Source organism: Cyclopterus lumpus, chromosome 8 (genome assembly GCF_009769545.1).
Source record: "Cyclopterus lumpus isolate fCycLum1 chromosome 8, fCycLum1.pri, whole genome shotgun sequence".
NCBI lineage: Eukaryota > Metazoa > Chordata > Actinopteri > Perciformes > Cyclopteridae > Cyclopterus > Cyclopterus lumpus.
In genome coordinates this window covers 13,649,174-13,671,855 of record NC_046973.1, presented here as the reverse complement: position 1 = coordinate 13,671,855, position 22,682 = coordinate 13,649,174, and the positions used below count along the sequence as shown (strand labels likewise).

General features: G+C 45.3%; 1 protein-coding gene across 1 annotated transcript in view; it reads right to left on the bottom strand.

The window, feature by feature from the left end:
* Positions 1-19,205, bottom strand: part of usp43b (ubiquitin specific peptidase 43b) — a 53,861-nt gene extending 34,656 nt beyond the window's left edge. The window contains exons 1-2 of the mRNA XM_034539710.1: positions 18,594-19,205; positions 13,218-13,364 (exon numbers count right to left, since the gene is read on the bottom strand). Of these exons, the coding sequence (XP_034395601.1) occupies positions 13,218-13,364; positions 18,594-19,205 (759 nt within the window). The remainder of the gene's footprint in view (positions 1-13,217; positions 13,365-18,593) is intronic.
* Between the last annotated feature and the right edge of the window lie 3,477 nt (positions 19,206-22,682).

Sequence of the window (22,682 nt, the reverse complement as noted above, 5' to 3'; positions counted from 1 at the left end):
TAAATATAATTTGTTTCACTTGGTAATAAGGATGCACAGATTTTATCTAATGCCATGCATCTAATCCTCCGACTCATGAAGTGATACGTAAAATGTATATTGTTGTTGAATAGCTACTCAATGGGCTCATTAAAGGAATCATTTGGCAGTTTGGGAAATGCTCTAGATAAGAAGACTAATACCACTCTCAGAATCAAACAAAGAAGATATAATGTTTTCATTTCTGAAGGTTTTATAACCTTTGGACTGAGCCAAGCTAGCTTCTTAGCTATGCTAATTGGCAGCTCACAGTAGCTTCACATTTAAAACACGCAGGCCCGACAGTGGTGTCAATCTTCTTATTTAGCTCTCCGCAAGAAAGCAAAGAGGTGCATTTCCTAAAAGGTAAAAATATTCTCACTCATTTGTGGAAGGGTTGTGCCTCAATCTAAAAGTGCTCACAGTCACAATAAGCTGCCACACCGAATCATTTGGGACCATCATGTGGCATACAAGCACCTATGCTACTCCGCAATGGGCGGGTGAAAAAGGTCAGTCACTTGAGAATGCATTAAGTCATATAATCATTTTAGCCGGGCTTTTACAACTGGCTGCGGTGCCAAACGGAAATGGACTCTCCGACCCGTCTCTGTTGACACACGCTCACTCTCTGTTTACTATTCCTGGAGCTCCTGGTCCCGTACTGGCTGCCACTGTTCCCATACCAGCAGAAAGGAGGTTTACAATTTCTAAGAGAAAGAGAGGGAAGTAGAGGACGTGTGTGTGTGTGTGTGTGTGTGTGTGTGTGTGTGTGTGTGTGTGTGTGTGTCTCAGAAATCATTATGAGACAGAGACAGACAGAGAGACAGGAGGGTCCTTTTCAGTTCACCACCATTTCAAATCCGGAGTCTATTCTTCTCGGAGCATTTGAGCCCGAGCGCGAGACTGAAACCTGACCTTCCTGCCGCATTGCGCCTCAACAGACACGTACAATGGCAAATGTCGACCCCCTCTCTCAACCTTTGCATGGATTGCAGGGATTTATTTCTCCCACAAAATGCGATAACTGTCAAAATCCCAGTTGATCTTCGTGTCACTGGTTCAGACAAAACATGCAATGTAATGTGTTAAAAAAGTATTTCAAGGTTAAGAAGGCCAACCATTTCTTTCTTTGATCTAATGCGCATCATCAGGCTCTGCTTTTCGCACTTCCCTTTTTTTTCCCCTCCGCATATTTGATAATGGATTCCGTTGCTATCATTATTTGGAGATAACAAAGCAACATGGAGGCCACCGAGTGCAGGCTCAGTTGGTGTTATCACCTCTCAGAAACTCGTGCCATTGGGCTGCGCCATTTCAAGAGGTCGAGAGGTGTCGGCTGTGTGTTGACAGTCGCCGTTTGAGGATTTGGACATTGAAGAGAGAGTGGAGCAGGTTACATGCACACAGATATCTGATAAAGCCTCCATCATCTAAATGATCATGGCCAGATAGCAACAAAAACAAATTGAAATTGAGATGCTATCTTTGAAATTGTCTGTCAGAAAAATATGCCAACTTTGAGCTGATAACACAACTAAACAGGCAGACAACGGATCTGACATGTTATTTTTAGAGTCAAGTCTGCCCGATAGAAGGCTACCACAAGGGAGAGGGAAATGGTGAAAGCGCGGGGGTGTGACATTTAATTTTTCACCTTTACACGCCAGTATATTTCTAATAACACCTACTGTAGCCGTAGCTTTTCTATTAGCAGTCTACAACGCATAAGCAAAGATTTTCCCTACAGTAATGACCTCTTAATCTACTTCCTCTTTTGTTTTGCGTTAACTTTATTGCACTACCATTTCCTACAACATCAATATTGCTTTGCCATCGAGGCTCTTCTGAGGTACTGGGGCCCCTTCTAGCAGTGTGGGTTCCCCTAAGGGACTTGTGATGTTGCCGGCTTCTTTCTTCTTTCCAACAAGCTGAGTTAAAGTGCCAATACATGTGTTTTGTTTGGAATAAACAAAGAAGACTATTTCCAAGAAAGATGAGCGTGAGGGGTTGTGGTGAGCAGCATTAGTAATGTAGCAAACTAAAGAAACATAAGAGCAGACAGAGAGGAACATAAATGGGGAGGGGTTTAATAACAGCTTTCCACAAAGTTGTAAATTATACAGCATCTAATCAAACACTTTACCGTCATTAATCTCCGTCACTGCACTTGCACTCATCAGAGCCAAGTAGGCCCTCCTTCCCTGCTGCTTGTGTTACTTCTCTATGCAGAAAACAAGAACATAAACAAGCAATATTTCCTGAATGAGAGGTCAATTGCACCCCCACTTCTCTCAAACTGGCTGGATACTGGAGAGCTCTGTGTGTCATGGTTCCATCAGACATAACAGAGGTGTTTACACTGAGAAAACAACCACTAATGAAGGACTGCAGCCTCCCGAAGAAGACGATATGTTTAACTCTATTGGCTGTAACCGCACACACTACAAACCTTTTATTCAATTGCTCGTGTGCTGTTATGAGGTATTGAGCATATTTTAAATCCATGACAGAAGAGCAGAGAAAACATCCTAAAAAGGAAAACAGATCTGCATTATTGGATGGTCGAAACACGGCAACTCACATTAGAAAAGGTAACACGGAGAAATACAAGGCCAAAGTATCCAAGATATGCAAAGCCAGAGAATTGTCTACCTCTGCTTAATCCATAAGCCTCGATGCCAGGAGGGCCGTGTGCCAGTGCCCAAGGAGCAAGGACACAATTCAAACTCAAATCCCTCATTCTGGCACCTCCAAGTGCTGTAATTGATTTCTGGGATTTAGATAAATGACAAAGATACAGCATGCGACTGAGTGGTGGGCTGGAGCCGCTGGCTCAGCAGTGTCAGTGGGAGGCCAGAGTTCACCGCCTGGGATTCTTTTACGCCGATTTAAAAAGGAAGAGTGACGGAGACAGTTCGACATGATGAGCTCATTACTGTGCAGCTCGCTGCTGGAAAGCTGCTGGCTCAAAGGCGTCATCCAAACAATAAACAACACCAGCTGACATGACTGTATGTTAATCACAATGCCATGGTGAAAGACTGACAATTTGGGGAATTGATGTCTCTAGATAGTTATTCTTATTGACAAACAAAGACGGCTTCCTCCTCAAAATACAATTATTTTTTCCCCCTGATAATATAAAAGTGAACATGAACAATATTGTTCGACAGGAAAAAATACCCTTTGTATTTTGCTAGAGTGAGATCAATGTTATAAAAAGCTTGGCAGCCATGGAAACAGCACTACATTTACTCATTATCCATGTCAGCAGTGAGGATGCAAACACAGACGAGGAGCTCACAACCACATCTCGAGCACTGTTGACTCCTGGTCATCTGTACTTCAGCATCAAAGCCCCAAAATCACACAAAAAAATCATCATTATCGGCGCACTCTGTGCCATCGGGGAAGCTTTCAATTATTCACCCCCCCCGAAAAATGTTGCTGCAAGTGGTTGGTCTCGGTGAGTAAAGGACTGTAAAGGAACTCAGGCACTCTCACTTCACTGTGGTGGAAATCCAGGAAATGCCCCCCCCCATATACTTACAGACCACCTGCCTTGTCCTGATGGGTTTTCAGGGGAGATAGATCGTAAGCGGGGGTGCGAGCGGTCCAAGTAATGGCCCAGATATGAATAATTTAAACAAGCTGTGGAAACACACAGGGATGGACATATATGCAGCTGCTGAAGAAAGCACTATAGTGAAGTGATTGAGAGCACCCACCTAAACCCCTGTGGTGATCGTAACAGAGAGACTAGGAGATGTGGGGCAGGTGTGCAGACTCTGTGTGTGAGTGTGTGTGTGTGTGTGTGTGTGTGTGTGTGTGTTTGAGATTGTGTGTGTGTGTGTGTGTGTGTGTGTATTGATATGGACAGATGGGGGTAGAAAAGAGAGCGCTGTTGAGTAACTGAAAGTCAAAGTAGTCCACACAGCTGACATACGGAGCGTTGATGAATAATGGACAGACTCCTTCAACGCCGCCTCCTGTTGTGTGCGTACCTCTATAAATAGCGCCAGTGATACGGACGACGGAAGCTTTTCTCTGTGACCCTCTGGCCCATTATTCCCCGCGGGCGATCACTCTGGGTGGGGTGCTATTTGTAGGGATACGCAAAGTGCCCAGATATGGACTCAAACTGACCTTGGGGTTGTAACTGAATGACTGCTGCGCGTACAGAAGCTGTAAAGTATGCAGCGTTCGTCTCTATAATGCAGTCAGATCTTTCCTGTGCCTTATATATTTCCACCACAAAAGAAGAATTGCGTTGGCATTACATCTCCACCCATGACCCTCTTGCTGATTCTCTGTGAGCAGGTCGTCCCGCTCTGATTAAACCAGATTTCCTTCTGGCTCCGTGGATCCTGTCCAAAGTACGGCATGACGGGAGGTGCCAAGCAGCTGAGGCCGCGCTGGAATCAAGTTGACATTTTCGGGTCTTCGGGACACATCTTGACAACGATGGAATGTATTGATTGTGACCGCAAAATGTGTCCGCACCCAGTGTTGAGTCTTTTAAAAGCTGAAATGACGAATATCGAAGGGCCAGAACTTCTTGCAAGAAGAGTCACTGTTACACAGAGTCACACAGGAGTCTGCCAAGGGTGCACTGAAGAGTTAATTCACATATAAAATTCCCATTACATGATCATTTACAATATGAAGTTAAAGCTTAAAGACACTTGTGGTAAAGACGAGTAAAACCACCAAGACATCCGCGTTGTTGTGCAGCGACAGTCTGTACAGTACTAATCTGACGTTTTTTCACTGGGAGCTGTTGCATCCTGTTTATAATGTTCGGCCAATCACGACCTTGAATCCCGCTCTCTGAAAGGTGGAGGCATGCAAAGAGAAAACCGCCGTGTGGAGGCGGGGTGTATGCTGCTCGTCTGGGAGCGAGAACCTGATGACAAGAAAGCACAGGCCTCAAAATTAATTTAAACCAGAGAAATGAAAGAGACAGAGTGGGTGGGGGTCGGGGGGCTTTGGTGGATCAGACAGACGTGGCAACAGGATCAAACACAAGAGGAAGCAAAGACGGGGAGCTGGCAAGGAGGGAGGCTCTATTCCTCTGGCTTAGGATGTCTTGATGCACTGTCAACACACTTTCTGACTGACAGGGTGGGATAACAACCAACATCGCCGAAGAAAGTCGATGAAAATTGGAAACGTGTATTTGTTTGGGGGTGCGATGTGAATGAGTCATATTTTAAAAGCAGGACGTGGGCCGAGATGACCGAATATCCTTTGCAAAACCCTCAAATATTCTGACCTGAGATTCATACATTTCCTGTCTTTTCTCAACCAGTCAAGTTGCAGTCCAAAGTGTCATCATTTTATCCTGTTCGCAGAGGTCACAGAGGTCACAGAGGATCTCTGTGACAGACGTAATGAAATTCGCTTGAGGTGATCCGAAGATATCAGTCACGAAAATGAGACGGACGGACGGCGCAGGGGCATGAAACTGGAATGGAGACTCTAAACCACTCGCAAGTATTAATGGAAGTTTGAGCGTGCGTCCTCAGCCAATACCCTCCGCTTGGGAAGAACCAGAATCGGGGTGAAGAGGTTCCCAGTGATGAGGGTCCAGAACTTTTCAGGACAACAAATGAAGCTAGATAAAAACCAATCCTTTTGGATGTGAGCAACAACCAGGCCATTATGGCAGCAACATTTCACTCTTGTTTTCAGTAGAGAAGCAGTGTGTTACATATCAATGTGAAGATTTAAATATGCGTTCCTTGTTTCTCTTCCCCACATATCTGGCAGAATGTCCTTTGGCATGAGTGTCAGTGATGATTTTGACTACATTAACAAAGTCAGATATTCAATTCATCCATCCATCCATTTTCAATACCACTTATCCTCATTAGGGTCGCGGGGGCGCTGGAGCCTATCCCAGCTGACATAGGGCGAAGGCAATATTCAATTCAATTCAGTTTATTTTGTATAGCCCAATATCACAAATTACACATTTGCTTTACAATCTGTACACATACAACATCCCTATCCCAGGACCTCATATCGGATCAGGAAAAACTCCCCAAAAATAACCGGGGGAAAAAAAAGGGAAGAAACCTTCAGGAGAGCAACAGAGGAGGATCCCTCTCCCCGGATGGACAGATGCAATAGATGTCATGTGTACAGAATGAACAGCATTACAAAGTTACATAAATAAACAAAGTATCCTAAAACATCCCCCAGCAGCCTATAAGCCTATAGCAGCATATCTAGGAGCTCGACCAGGGCAAACCTGATTCATTGCCACTTTTACATACTCAACCGAGAGTTTATTTCAACCGGATGGAGCTGCACGCAGGATCAAACTCGGCGGGTCAGGGTCGGCTGTTTGGTGTAGGAGGTTCCCAACATGTGACCCCTCCCCTGGTGCCGGCTCTCGTTCAGCTTGGAAAGACCCAGGATGAGGGCGGCTTGTCCAGCTTCCCGAGGCTGAGGACCGGGCCTTCTCTCCTCGTAGGCACAGACGGGGCCTCGTGAGGGGTCTGCAGCGATGTCAGCCACCAGACTCGTCTTGACCCCGTACGTTTACCACGCTATGTGAGTGGGATTGTTTGTGTTTTTGTTACCGTGTCATCGCCATTCATATCCAAGCAACAAATGTGTTTAGAATTAAATTATTCATCCGAGCACAACGTTGTTCCTAAATGTAGCTTCTTATAAGCGATATCTTTTAACCCTACAATAACGTACACCAACATTTTAACCTCACTGATGCCATGTCTATCTGCCTCTCGGCTGCCATTCCCGCATAACAACACAGACGTTGTTGAAAACAAATGTAGCGCTGGCATATTTTACTAGTGACTAGGACTTTGTGAGATGTCTCTGAAGAAGAGTTATCCCACCTTTAGGAGAGCAGTAGGAGAAGCTGAGGGGAAAATTAATTCTAATTAAGGCGGGTCGGCCTCCTGAGCCGATGAGGTTTATTATTACCCTCCTGCTTCTGTGGCTGCCGCTAAGGATGAAAACTTTACACACATCAATCAGCGGAGACACACAGGAGCCTCTGGTACCTGCCATATTCTTTTTAGGACCCAGTACAATCAACAATAAATACGCTCATATCCAGCGATAAGAGTTAGGATCAAAGGCTGAACATTGCAGAAATACAGTACTTTGCTATTGGTCTCTTTCTCTAAACTGGCATTTGTTGATGAGGCCAGATTGATCATTATTCATCTTCTCGGGCAGATTTAATGTAACTCAAGATGACACACAACTGGACGTGGCGTGAAAGGCACGCCTCCCTGCTTAAATCCTTTCTATTAACAACTGTTTAAATCATTCCAGTCAGCCTGGTTTCAGGCAATTGAATCGACACTCTCTGGAAAGCCTCCACTCAGCAGATCTGCATCACTCAAATAGCCGGGGTCGCTGCCGTCTGCCAATCAGACGCGGCAGGGTTGAATGATTTGTGTGCGAGGGAATTTCTTTATATTAAACAACAAATCAATCTGTTGATTTGACTTTTTCCTTCCTCTCCATCTCCGGGAGTTCAAACAATGACTCCTAAAAAGCTTTGCGTGGAGCTGTTTTGAACTCATTAAGTAATTACACCCATGCAGCTTCTCCGAGAAGTCAACATCGTACAAAAGCAGATGGTAATTTAGTTTCCTTTAATTCTCTCCTCAACTTAATGAGACAATGTTTTCTGGGCTCCCTGCAGAGTACCAGTGCCGTTTATGGAAAGGTCTTTTTACTGCTCCAGACAACACGATGCATCACCGCTGGCTGAGAGAACAGATAGATAGTTGCAGGTTAATTATATCTGTGCCACAGTGAGCTAACCCAAGGCAATAAAACCATCTCCCTGTGTTATACCTGACAGAGAGATACTGACTACATTTCAATGGACACATGAAGTTCATTTTACTCCCTGCACACAGACAACTCTCATCTTAGCGTCTGGCGGGTGCTTAGCCAATCAACAGTGATCTAGGTCAGAGGCGAGAGAGGACCTCAAACACAGAGTGGTCATACTCGGACCCTTCCCTTTCGAGAGGCTTTTCCAGCTGGGTGCCTCCGAGCCACAGGAAGCCATTTCAGCTTGGCAGGTCAGACAGAATCAAAGGCAGAGCGGAGAGGAAACACACCAACACACACAGACACACACAAATCACAACAGAACCATTCGCATCGAGCTCTGACACGAGATGGGTGCGGCGCTGACCACACACACAGGAAGCTGCTCGGCTGTGTGTTTAGAGGTGCATTTATGGGCATGTGCTGCCAGGATGAGTGAAAAGAAACCACGTTTGAAACCTCGGTACAGTGTCTAGTTGTGCAGGACACAACCACACAAATCAAATGCCTGGGCAGAGGAAGGGCACAAGGGATAAAGGAGGAGGGGTCACATTGTGATTGTTGTGCTGTTAACGCGTAGCAAGATGAAAACCGGGCTTCTCGACCCCCATCGAGAAGGCGAAAGAAAGCCAACTCCCCTGACTAAGTAACATGTGGTACGTGTCATGGGTTCTTAAAGTCCCTCAGGGAAGATCCCACCAATTTGTTATCTGACAGCTGTCTGAGATATGTAGAGGTTTATGCTAACGACAAACTAGGTAACAGCTGCTCAATCACTGCAGGCAAGAACAAGTTTTTATTATTAGCGAGAAAATATTTGTGCGTAACCTATTTCCTGGTAAATAGCCGTTTAAAGTGACAGCTACAGATACATTGGTCTTAGACTATTACAGTGAGTGCTAGTCACAGTGCCTTGTCATTATAAAGTCATTATCTTGTTGTCATAATCTCAGGTATATTTATTAAATGTATTGCTCAAATAGATAATTTACCTTAATTTCAAATCCAACTGTATCATTTGTAAACACTAAATCAAATAATCCATAATGGTAATTCCTTGCAATTTGCATCCCTGCACTCAACATACAGTGTCCTTCTTTTTTTGTGATGCATTTTTCCCGATGAAGATCAATTTAGTGCAGTCATTTCTCCATAGAGAGCCTGACCTGGTTTAAAAAGACTAATTTGTAAATGTGAAACATCCTCACTTTAGCGCAGAATAGACAGACTCTTCCTTCAAAACCAGTGTGGTTCGTATATTCAGAGACCGTGGTAAATATTAAAAGCGACAATGTGAAGCGCCACTACGAGACAAAGCACAAATCTTCTGAGCAAACGTACCCTCTCACATCCAAAAGGAAGCACAGAAAATAAACAATCTAAGAGCCCAATATGATCAGAATCCTCACACATGAATTAACGGACCAACAATGCTGTAAACAAGTGGTTTCCATAACCACAGATAAAGTATCTGCACACAAAAGAACATAATACTGTGGCTTTTTTGGTTAGCATCCCTACAACTGAATTAAAAGCTGCAGGGTAAGGACAAGTCATTTAAATTCTTATTTCAAAAATTAAGTACTTTATTTTTTAAGATTAAGATATTTCAATGTATTTTATTTCTAAATGTATCCCTTATTTTACTTGAAATGAGATAATAACATGTATTTATATGTATGTACATATGCATTATTCATACAGTTCAATTTGAAAACAGAAAATAGATATTATTGAACGTTATTTAATTGGACAGTCAGTTGTTGACTACGTACAGACATTAATACAACTGCTAGGCTGCTTCAATATATAGACTTATATATAGATATTAGACGTGACTGTGATGCATGAGGAAGTTCTCTCTAACTGGGCCTCGAGGAATGTTAATTGAATACTCCAGTTCTCGTGTTTCCACAGCACAGCTGTTCGTCATGTGAAATCGAAGAAGTAATTTCTCTCTCTGTCTCCCATCTCTCCGGCTGTCACGACTGCTTACCGTCCTCCCCTCTGAGAACGTAGTCTCACCTCTCCTCCTCTGTACAGGGGCTGCACAACAAGTGTCTCTTTCTTCCCGCAACTCACAAAGAAACACATTCATAAAGCGGGGACGGGGCGAGTGAGAGCGTCACACTGTGTTTCCTAAGCGATAAACAATCAACAAACCGAGAGAGAATATGTCAAAGCCGTGGGGAGTCAACAGTAAACGCTTAGACTGCGTGTAGTGTGTGTGTGTGTGTCTGCTTGTGTGTGAGCAGAATGGCGATCTGTCACCCTCCGTTACAAATACAAAACACTTCAGCGCCAACTACTCTTTACACTCAGTGGTTGCAACGACATCGCCGGCCCGAGAGGGCTGTGGATGGAGAGGGGAAGTGAAGAGACTCACCCTTGTCTTAACTCTCTTTGGGCTCTGGCTCTCCTGTGCTAAGTGGTAACTAACGGCACATGCATAAGAACAATTAGCACCAGCCCACAGGCTCCTGCATTGGCAGCAGAAGAGGACGGAACTTGAAGACTCCTTGGCTGCGAGTGGGAACGTGCGTGGACTGGTAAACGGGGCTGACGCCTCCCTTATGCCTGGCTGTGACCCTGGACGACTCTGCCAGCCAGCACCACCAGAGCTCCAGCAGCAGAGCGGATTAGCACGGAGGTGAAGCAACAAACAGACCTGGATGGTTCTTTAAAGTTGAGGAGGAGTGCGATTCGGACCCGTCTCCTGCCCTCAGTGAGGCCCTCACAAAGCTCCTTTTATAAGCGGAGCTGTGATAGTGCACTGCGTACCACAGCTTTACTGTACATTCTTACAGAGGTACAGTGTGTGATAGCGACCGGAGGGATGACGCAAAGAATAACAGGCGGATGATTCACGGGGAGCCAGAATGAGTGGAATTACTTCTCCTCCCATTTGTGATATCGAGCGGAGGCCGATCTGGCCACATGTTTCCTCACTGATAAAAACTGAAATCCATGACAACCTCGGTGTCTGCAAAGAGCCCACACTGGCTGATGGCAGAGGGCCTGGACAAATAGAAGAGACAACTGTCACGAGAGATTGTCTGCTCTGGCCAGAGGCCACAGTGCTGCTTCACTCTCACTGCGAGCAATATTTATTCATCTGCAGAATATTCTATTACAGCTTTGTAGTCTTCTCTTATTTAAAGACCTCACAGGTTTTAACAAGTGAATGGACTAATCAGAGACTTTACATGGGAGGCTCATAGTGCTGTTGAACTTTTCATACAAAGCTGAACCTCCAGCAACTGGAGATCTACAGCTTATTTCAGACTGATTAAGAAAAACACAATCAGTCGCATCAATGCATTGATGACTTCCACGTGCATACTTTGCATATTCTGCTTGTATCTTCCATCTCGTTCTTTTGGTCACTGCCCAAAGCCTATGACCACAAAGACGGTTGGAACAAAGACTGATAATTAACTGACAGATTTGCTTCATAGTTCAGCATTCTGCATTGCTGCAGCCGATGCACGTAACCGATGGTTGACCTCACCAGCTTCCTCATCACCTTTCCAGTTTTTCTAGAGAAAAAGAAAAATTTAAATGCATGGTGTTGTTCTTGGAGGTACTGGTTGAGATATTTAAGTCTGGACCAACAAGCTTTATACCAGCATACCAACATTGCCATCTGAAGAGAAATAGGGAAATAAGAAAATACAATTGTCAACTCTAGGCTGCGGGCCAAAAGTGGCATTTGGACTGGCCACCAAGACACTAGAGTAGACCTTTAGCTTCATTGGCACCGGCTGACATCATCTCCACTTTATATTAATTCCAGTGTGTTTATCAGTGACTAGGTGCTGGGCATCAAACATGTGTACCATGTCCGCTTTCATCCAATCGGGAACAGGGTTTTTACTAAGTTAAAATTAACGAGCTCTAAAGAAGACGCGAGCAAACTCATCCATTCCTTCAATCAAATGAATAATGAGGCTAAAGTCGTCATATCGAGGGATCCAGGCTTTTTTTAATCAAAGGTGTATGTCCTGGGTGTTAACGAGGTGCGGCATTATGACCGACCTTATCAGCAGCTCTCCAGTCTGACCTCCTGCCACGTCCTCTGCAGACCTCACCCCATTGTTCGCTGATGTAAAGCATATATATACTGATGTATAAACTACAGCAACATTAGAAACGTGGAGGAGTTGTCAAGTAAGATGTTCATTGATATGGACAGTCACAGAGGATGGAGGTGAATACACTCTCGTACACACAGTTGTTTCTCTCACCATCACTTAATTTGTCTCACTGCCTCATTCACATACACTTTAGCCAGAGAATACTCCTACAGACTAGCCATAACTTCCAATATGACCGTGGCTTTAAAATGATAAAGTGAGTGCTGGAAAATACATAACTTTCTTCTTTTAATTGATAAAAGTAGCCCAAGAAAAGGTCACGTCAGTCAGAGAAATGTCATAGAAAAAGAGGTGTTCCATCTTAAATTATACAATGCATAGCCGTGGGAGTGTAAGACTTCCCGATCTCTATATATCTCCCGATCCCATAATGATGAAACAACAGAATAACTTATTGCAGTTAGTGCCTCAGGAAACAAAGAGCACAGAGTTTAAGTAGATATATTTGCAATGACTCAACAGCAAGTGTAGCCCTTCTCATTAATTATGCCACCCCGGTAAAACGACAAAATAAAATGTCTATTTAAAAAATAAAAACATGTATTTAATAATACATGGAAACTTGCTTTAATGGCCATTCAAGGAGTGCCAGGATGCACCGCGCCTCCAGGCCAACCTCGGGGAGGACATGTGCTGGGAGAAAATCAGACACCAAAATCGCCACGATTGTCCAGGGGCAACACGTTAGACACAGAGCCAGGATGCACACCTGAGATCACCCCGCTGGCTTAAAAGCTGCTCTGCAGAACACATTTTGAGAGACCTGGAGGTGACCTCCTGAGAGTCCACTGTGATGGTGCCTTCTGTGGAATTATCAAAAGACTTCTGGACAGCCTTATCACTGAGGTTAGATGTGCTAGGGGAAGGGGGGGGGGCAACAGCGGGTACAATGCACACCCACCTGTTTAAAACTGCCATGATGTCCCGTTAATTCATGCGTGAATCAACATTAATAAAATGATGATTCATCAGATGTTATGTAATCACATGAAATATGGCTTTGCTCTATATCAAGCCACAGGAGATCATGATATATAATGCATTAATTCATGTATTTAATCATAACGAGCCAATGTTTTAGCTATGCACTGATTAAGCATGCGTTGTGAAGGTCCAATATGAAATGTGACTATAAAGGGCTATAAAGGTTAATATACACGTATTCTCATGTTGACTGTTAGTACGTGAAGCAATGGCATGCTAGATTCCTACCTTTCCGGGAGCTTTGGTCTTGTTGTTGTTGTTGTGCGAGGCCAGATTGACGTCTTCGTGGACGCGGTCCAGCAGCCACAGGAGGAACTCCAGGGCGTCGTGTTGGGAGTTACCGCGAAACTGCGACCCGTACTTGGACACTATAGTCTGGAGAGGAGAGAGGCACACGGGAAGACGGTGTCATTTGCATCTACATAATTATGACATGAGGTGTAGTTCACAAGTGAAGTAAAGAGGAAACCTTCTGAAATCTGTGAATATATTTAATGTTTCTTTCCAGATCCAGTCTACAGTACAATAGTACAATAAAAGCAGTGGCACTTTAATTGGCTTGTATAATGTGACAGCTTGTTAGAGGAGGACAACAAAAATACATGCTTGTTACTAAATAAGTTTCACGGTCAAAAAAAGGTATTGCCTTCCCCCTTTTTCTTCTGAAGAATCTACATTTTAGAAAATATATGACATGGAAAAAGTTGTGCAGATAGCATTCCTTTAGAAGTGGGTTGAGGACTGCTTTAGCTCACACACAGGATCATGTCACTTCAGATGTGAATGGCACCCGACTCAATTAGGCAGGAATTAGCTGCATGAACCGCAGCTGGCAGCCTGCAGAAGCAAAGGCAGCGATGAGAGATTATAGCGGAGGGAGCAGCAGACTGTAATCATTGCTTCATAATCCACTAATATGTTATACGCCTCTAATAGCTATTACAGCGTAACGTGATGTAGCACGTCTGATGATGAAGTCAGAGGCCTGACACTGAAGAGATGCTGGTTGAATACCAAAGAGATGGGCAGAGATAGCGAACTGAAACACGCTTCGCTCCTTTAACAACCGGCACTGTGAAGCATACAGTATACTCTTCTTGGAGATCATTTTAAAAGAGCGACATTCAGTATGAGGAGGCGGCAAGTCCTGGAGTTTGTCTTAAACTTGCATTATTTCTATAGGCCATCAGGGGGCGACTCCTCTGGTTGTATAGAAGTCAATGAGAAAATGACTAATCTCTATTTTCAAGTCTTCTTCAATACAGTATGATGTTCATTTAGTATATTTATGGAGTAAAATAGGCCATGAAGCAGGGTATGCTTTATGGCCTATTTGACTCTAAATGGGACCATGTGATTGACAGATTGCGACCACGGCGTTGCCCAGTCTGGGAGTTGTCTGTGTCTTCATCTTAGAACTTTAACCCTTTCACTGTGTGTTTTGAGTTCATTGAAGTGAATTGAATGTGTTGTCGCCTAAAAATGTCCCTTTCAGCGTTCTTTTTCCACTCCACCCTCTCATGTTACTTCTGTTTGCAAAAAAGCAAGATGGCGACGGCCAAGAACCGAGATGGCGACGTTCAAAATGCCAACCTCAAGGCTTCAAAACCGTAATCCACAATCCAGGGGGTGATGTCACGATGACCGCGTCCACCTCTTATATACAGTCTACGATAATAACTCATCGGAAGTAGAGCGTTTGTCTTCAAAGTAGTTTCTGAGATGTGGTTACTGACAGGTGCAGAATGTAAACATAAAAATGAATAAAACAACTGCTGGTGGAGTCTTGGCAAAGCAATACGGTTTGCAATCCAACACTAGATCCTTACAATCACTTTAAGATAAACTGATCATAAAATACAGAAGACATTCAACATAGTACAGCAAATCCTTTTAATTGCATGCCCTGGAAGCGTTCAGGGTCACAGCATGAGAACCGTGGGCATGCAGCAACCTAAAGCTGTTGTGCAGCAAAGTAATAACAGTAATTACCTTCAGAAGTCTCCTATTGAAGGTGGCAATTGTCTCAGAGATATAATTGAGGTTGTGGAAAGTGCCGTGTTTATTAAATGCTCTCTGTGGCATATTGGCCAGTGGCCAGTTTGCAATGTGTGTGTAATCATCTCACTAAAAGATAAAGACAAAATTAGAAGCCACTCTTTCCTCTACATCATTTAGCTAATCTTGTATATTTCAACCATTTATCCATTCCTTGATAGCTAAGTATTTCAACTGTCCATCCGTTATGTAACTATATGAACTGTTACATTTAGATATTTACACCATTCATCCAACACTTCTAGCAAAGTGCAGTAGTAGTCAATTACAGATCATGAGAAAAATATACATAATTACATTAATTACTAATCACATTGTTGGTGATTACAAGGGGATTTACATCTGAGTATATTATTTCAGGTAGAAGACAATATTAATTCCCTTCATAAAAGCTTGACGGTATCATCAGTGTTGAAACCTCCTGATTTAGGTTCACGCTATTCAGATTTTTCAACTTTATTGCCCAGTTTTGAAACATTTATAAAGTTAAATTACTTTGCAAAAGTAATTAAAATAGTCACATGAATAATGACATTGTTAACTAGTAATGTGTAACCCATTACTGTAACAGTTCAGCTCCACACCTTCTTTCTGTTAATAGTTGTTTCCATTATATCTGTTTGTCTATTAACTCTCTTGTCATTTCAGACCCGGTCATTCACACCTGATCATCCTTCATTCCCTTCACCTGGTTCTCACGCCCATCTCACCTGCAACCCATTCCCTCGTTAGTCACTCACTACTTAGGTTCCCTCACTTGCACTTGTCCTCTGCCAGATTGTCTTGTGTTTTGAGACCAAGTTCTCCAGCGTTCCATAGTCTGTGTCCCTGTTTCTGTCTGTTCTGTTCCTGCCGTTACTCCAGTAAAGGATTATTATTTGCTTACTCTGTTTTGTCCATTGTGCTTGGGTCCCTGGAACTGTTACAAGCTGACTCAATATGTGAATATCTATTTTTTTATCACATCATAATCTCTCTTTTTTCCTTCAAATTAACGGAGCTACTCCACAATGTCTCCACGTACTGCCCGTCAACAGTTCACTACACGTCGCCGTGGGAAGGAGTCGGCGCTCTACTCTACATCTTCTGTGAGCCGCCTATCTGCAACCAGCAACATAGATAATCATTCAAAATCAACATGGAGACGGCAAATATTGACACATACCTGTGAGTGTGACCCACTGTCGTCACGACACACATTTAGCTCCCTAAATAGGCCCATGAGTATCCACTGAAGGGAGGATGGCATTCCTGCTCAGCTCAGCCCTTCTTTCTCAGGCCTCTCGTGTTATGGAAACCGATAAATTGGCCGTTGGTTAACTGTTTGAGTTTCAGGCTTTATCCCTGTCCAGGCCTCTCTGTGCAAACAAACCATCCTGCCAGGGGGGAATGCAGAAAGCGCACGGGTACTGTCCTGATCAAAAGTTCACATCTGCTACCAGGTTGGATAAACGCAACCCCCCGACTGCGACGTCGCAGACACATCTGGGAGAGAAGCTCAGGGCAAGAAGCAGCACAGCTGTGTACCTGCTCTTTAGGGAACACTTGTGTAAGCAGCCTGCATCCTTCCACCTCTCTTGTCCTACAATACAGGTGGTGCCGGGACATGGCAGAGTGCCAGGTATCCTGCAGGACTTGGTTGTTTTTGTTTTTTCCTCCTGATGGGGCCGCTGCTGATTCATTAACTTTGAAGAACTTTTTATCAAAGAGGATGAATCCACCTTTACAGAGGAGGTGCACATGAGCAGCATCATTCATTTAAAATGAAGGAGACAGAAAGCGCAGTGTCCTGTCAAAAGGGTAATTGTCAAAAAAAGAAGAAATTCCTTTCAACACTTTCCATTTTATCATTTCTAATCAGAATTCATTACATGGGAAGAGGGGTACTTTTGGGAGTTCTTTTAATCTGCTTTACCTGGACCTATCTGAAAAAACAGAGAGGCCTTTCAGAGAGGCCTGCAAATATGGATCATCAACTTCCCACATCAATAGATTTATTCAGCTTTAAAAGTAAAAAACTATCTGTTTTTGGAGAACTGTTTATAAATGATGTGTGCTGTCTGGAGGTCCCAAAACTGGGAGCTGATATTGCCTCTCAGACACAAGACTTTGGAGCCATCTGATTATTTTATAAAGCCTGCCTCCAGGCAGCTGTGGTATTACTCAATGGGCAATTTCAGAAGGCCTAAGCTGTATGAACTCTGGACCTCCTACGTTCAGAAACCACAACCAAGAGGCACATCGATGTGTGTGTGTGTGTGTGTTTGAGTGAGGGCGCACTCAAACACAGGAAACATCTAATCACACACGAGGGAGAAGGTTTAGATCTTTTCTTTGAATCTATCTTTTTTATCTTGGCTTGATGTTTCCATGTTGTTCCCTTGGATTGTTGTCCTGAAAATATCAGAGTCTCATGAGATGAGAGGGCAGTGAAAGCGTGGACGTTGGGAATTATTGACCGTAAGGATTCTGATTGACTGGAGAGTCTTTCAGAGAACACAACAGATGGGAGAGCAAAAGTGAAACCAAAATAATCAATATTATACTAAATTGATTCTGATTGCATTTCACATGCAGCAAAAATACTTTACGTCGGCTTCCTTGTTTTTACGCTATGTTGAAGTGTGAGGAAAGACATGGAGGTGCCTGAACACAGTTTGGGTCAGGATATTCCAGTAGCCGTACTTGTATCGGTTTCTTACAGGGTGATTAGCGTTTCCAAGAATAGATCCATTGTGGAGGTTTTTTTGTTTGATGCTCCACATGATCTACTTCTTGTCTTGAACTATGGCTCAAAGAAACCCAGAGCAAAGAGCTGCAGGCAGATAAAACACGGCTGCTCCCCCCCCTTCCCCTTACTGCCTCTCCAGGGGGGGCAGAGAAGGAAAGCCTGCGGGTCTCCTGATAGGACTGTACAGTCCCTTATCCTCAGCGAGGGAAGATTATTAAGTGGGAAGTGTAACAGCAAATCTTTCCTGAGCCACCGTACTTTGCATCACAACGGCCAAAATTCTCAATAAACTGCAATACTTCGCCATGCTGTGAGAGGAAAGCAAACCCTAGTTAGTGCTGCGCAGGAGCACAACTATAGGAGGCCACGATGAAGTGAAAGTCGTTGCACAGCTACTGGGGTTGTTCATCAAACGATGCCAGTCACCAGTTGACCCGGAGCACTCAGACTGCAGCCTCAGTGTAATTTAGTGGGAAAACAGTGAAGTCACAGGACAAAAGCACTGTGCGCTATTGGACATGAAAGAAAAAGACGCTTCTTATTTGTGAGTGCCACTTTGTGCACTTCACAGTGTCGTTGATGGCATACTGAGTGCATCACACGTTTGACTAAACAGCTAGATTGCTCTGCACATAAGGTACCCGAGGGACGTATTATGTGAGAGTATGTGTTTAGTTATTGATAACCACTAAAACTGCCCTTATCGTTTTAATACCAAGAGCTCTTCATCACAGGAGCTGCTCTGCGTCACTAAGTACACTCATCACTTAGCGCGTGTCCACCTGTAGACGGTGTTGTGGTGCACGCGGGGGTACCTTGAAGTCCACAGACAGCTGCGGGGTGTACTCCAGGGTCCACAGAGCCCTGACCAGCGAGGCCAACTGCTCCGTGACTTCTCCCTTGGCGAGGTCACTTTTCACCAGCCCGTTCCTCCGGGTCTGGCTCAGGTCCAGCTTGTACCGCTCCAGCGCCAGGTACTCCGCGAGCAGGTCCGTGTTGCTCAAACACTGGACCGCGGCGTTCATGAAACAGGTGTTCCCGTGGTTCTTCAGCCCCAGGACGCCTGGGACTTTGTCTGCGAACTGGTGAAGCAGTTTGTCTCTGCCGACGCACAGGGAGGAAGACGTGCTCGAGGTGTCCTTCGCCGCGCGATCCCGAGTCGAGTGTGCGTCGTCCCTGAGGATCCCCGAGCCCGCGCTGAGGGTGCATGGTGCGCCGTTCCGAAACCCCCCGTCGTCGTCCTCCGCGTCCCGCGCGTCCGCGTCTCCAAAGTGGGTCAAAGTGCCCAGCGTTTTGATGATTCTGTTCATTAAACTCCCCACAGACTTCAGCGACTTCCTTCGGAAGAGCTTGCCAGATTTCGGCTTCTTCTCTTTGCGCTTCTCCTCCTTCGGCGTGTCCCCCTTGCCTCTGCTCTGGTTCTCCATGCCTCTACTCCCTCTCTCGTCTATTCTGACACTGATAGTTGTGTACATTCACTTCTCTGCCAGTGGCCCCTGTCCGGATAGCAGCGGTGACACCATCGCGGAGCCAGGAGGCACAACGGCGAACCCTCCTCGTCCATCCCGGCACTTACTCAAGGCGTTGATTATCGCTCCGCCGCCGCCGCGAGCAGCATCTCGTCATGCCCGGCACACCACGAGCCGCTGCGCCGTCCAGCTGCAGCACTGCGCGCGGCCCTCTCATCGCTCCAGACTTCTTCGCCTGGGAGGGAGAAAAAAAAAGAAAGAAAAAGGCTTGCGATTGTGCGGCTGCCCCTCCCACTTCCCCGCACATGGGGGAGATAAGAGAGCAGTGTACACCGGGGGGACATGGGGTCAGCGGTGGACACCGTCTGGAAGAGTGGCCCACTCACATCATTTACTTACACTAAAAGTATCAGTGCCATGGTGTGAAATACACTTACATCCCATCTGAGTACGTGGTACTAACTGAGGAATGTACTTCAAAGTATCAAGAGTTTAAGTACTCATGTAGAGATGTCCCCATGAGGCCTATTTTTGTATTATTATTATATCTGTCGTTGTTATTGTGTCATCAGTTATGTAATATGTTACTGGTTGAGGGGGAGTTGGTTTAACTACATTAATGATGGGTGGGTAGTTCAGTGGGGCCCCTCTAAATGGTGACAGCATAAATCAGAGGGGTCGTGAGATGATTACCGAGGAATAACAGAAGTTCTGCAACACAAATTAAACATGTCTGGGATTTCCTCTAATCTTTGTTGTGAAATATTGGATGTTTTTTTTTCTCTTCTCTTTGTTCCTCAAACAGTTATTTAAATGAAACCGTCTGACAGGTTCAGTGGGGGAAATGTCTCCTCGGTGGAACTGCTAACAACTCATGGACATCTAAAATGAGACCAGCAAATGTGACTAAAAGACAATCTTTTACAGTTCATTGCATTTCATGAGATTTGTGATATTAAAAAGTGCAACATGATTGCAACTTACTCTAGCAACTCCAGTACTTCCTGGGCTACATGATGGTAAAGAATCGCTGGTCTAATGTGCTGATTAACAATTTTAAAAGAGGCAAGAAGAGAGCATCTCTTTTGTGAATGTTGTGACCCCCACAGCCTACAGAGGAAATTCATTAGTTAAGCCTTGGAAGGTTTTTATCGCAGGTTACAGTGTCCTGGATTATTACCATCATTCCTGGGTTATGACGTATAGGAGAGTGGTACGGCTTATCTCCTTCGCTCACTACGTAGCATACGTTCATCAAGCATGACTGCCTTGCTCAAACTGAAGGACTGCAGATTATTCTTTTTGCAGCAGTGAGCTTATAAGCATTATGACTGACCCTCTAATACGACCTGAAGAGACAGTCTGAGCCAAGAAGAGCAGCCTCCTCCTCTGCTTCCCTTCAGAGCGGTGATGATGATGGTATGGAGTACAACCAGCAGGGGCTCAATTTCAAGGAGGAAAAGTCAAGAATGCTTATGAAATATTTTAAGCGGAAAGCTAGAAACGGCAATAATAATCTTTTCTCTCCCACACCATGTAACAAACACGCCACCTGTTATTTCATGGGAGCCAACAACGCAACTATGATCAAGTCGATCTAACTTCCATGAAATAGGGTTCACATTTAAGTCACATCCGCTTTAAGCCGTGTGATTTCGACAGTACCTGTGGACTGTAGCCGACGCTCCTTCACCAGTATCTCACACCGAGAGCCCAAACACAACGTGAGGCTCCACTCATCCAGCAGGAACGTCATCGTTAAACTCGTCTGACATGCGTTGGGTCAACTCTCTTTAAATTTATCCTTCCCTCCTGCTTAAATCCACATTTTGAATGACTTAAGCCAACTCCAGCTGTATAAATGTGATTGTCATTGACAGCAGAAGGGAGTTGTCATGAAACTACTACAAAGACATCAACTGGAGTGTTTCAATCTTTCTACGAGCAGGATTTGATGAAACATACAACTTTTTAACTTCTGCAATAATGACCCCAGGGCACCTCTGAGCTGCTGCCAGCTCTCATATTCAGTAGCGCTGTGCATGATTGAGAGTTCGTGGCTAAGCAGTAACCTCCTCTAGGTTTGGCAGTTGTCTCCTTTTTATTTTGGCCCTCGCTATCAGCTTTGATTTCATGCTATTTTTAGCGCTATTTTGCATTTTCCTTTCCTAAAGTCAAGTACCTTTTAATATTTCTCTTACGAGGATGATTTCTCCCATCCATCCATCCATTATCACCCGCTTATCCGGGGTCGGGTCGCGGTGGCAGCAGGTTCAGCAGGCCGACCCAGGCTTCCCTCTCACCCGCAGCACTTTCCAGCTCATTCTGGGGGATCCCGAGGCGTTCCAAGGCCAGCCGGGAGATATAATCCCTCCAGCGTGTCCTCGGTCTTCCCCGGGGCCTCCTACCAGTTGGACGTGCCCGGAAAACCTCTAATGGGAGGCGTCCAGGAGGCATCCTAACTAGATGCCCGAACCACCTCAGCTGACTCCTTTCGACACGAAGGAGCAGCGACTCGACTCCAAGCTCCCCCCTGATGTCCGAGCTCCTTACCCTATCTCTAAGGCTGAGCCCGGCCACCCTACGGAGGAAGCTCATTTCGGCCGCTTGTATCCGAGATCTCGTTCTTTCGGTCACGACCCAGAGTTCGTGACCATAGGTGAGGGTTGGAACGTAGACCGACCAGTAAATGGAGAGCTTTGCCTTCCGGCTCAGCTCCCTCTTCACTAAGACGGACCGGTACAGCGCCTGTTTTACTGCTGCAGCCGCACCGATCCGCCTATCGATCTCCCGCTCCACCTTACCCTCACTCGTGAACAAGACCCCGAGATACTTGAACTCCTTCGCTTGGGGTAGGCAGTTTGCCCCCACCTGGAGGGAGCAATCCGCCGGTTTCCGGCAGAGCACCATGGCCTCAGATTTGGAGGTGCTAACTCTCATCCCTGCCGCTTCGCACTCGGCTGAAAAACGCCCCAGTGAATGCTGGAGGTCACGGTCCGAGGAGGCAAACAGGACCACATCATCCGCAAACAGCAGAGAGGCGATCCCGAGACTCCCAAACCGGATCCTCTCCGCCCCCTGGCTGCGCCTAGATATCCTGTCCATGAAGGTCACGAACAGGACCGGTGATAAAGGGCAGCCCTGGCGGAGGCCAACACCCACCGGGAACGTGTCTGACTTACTACCGAGGAGACGAACACAGCTCCTACTGCAGGCATACAGAGACCGGATGGCCCGTGCCAACGGGTCCGGCACCCCATACTCCCGCAGCACCCCCCACAAAAACCCCCGAGGGACCCGGTCGAAAGCCTTCTCCAGGTCTACAAAGCACATGTAAACTGGTTGGGCAAACTCCCAGGACCCCTCCAGTAATCTTGCGAGGGTAAAGAGCTGGTCCACTGTTCCACGACCGGGACGGAATCCGCACTGTTCGTC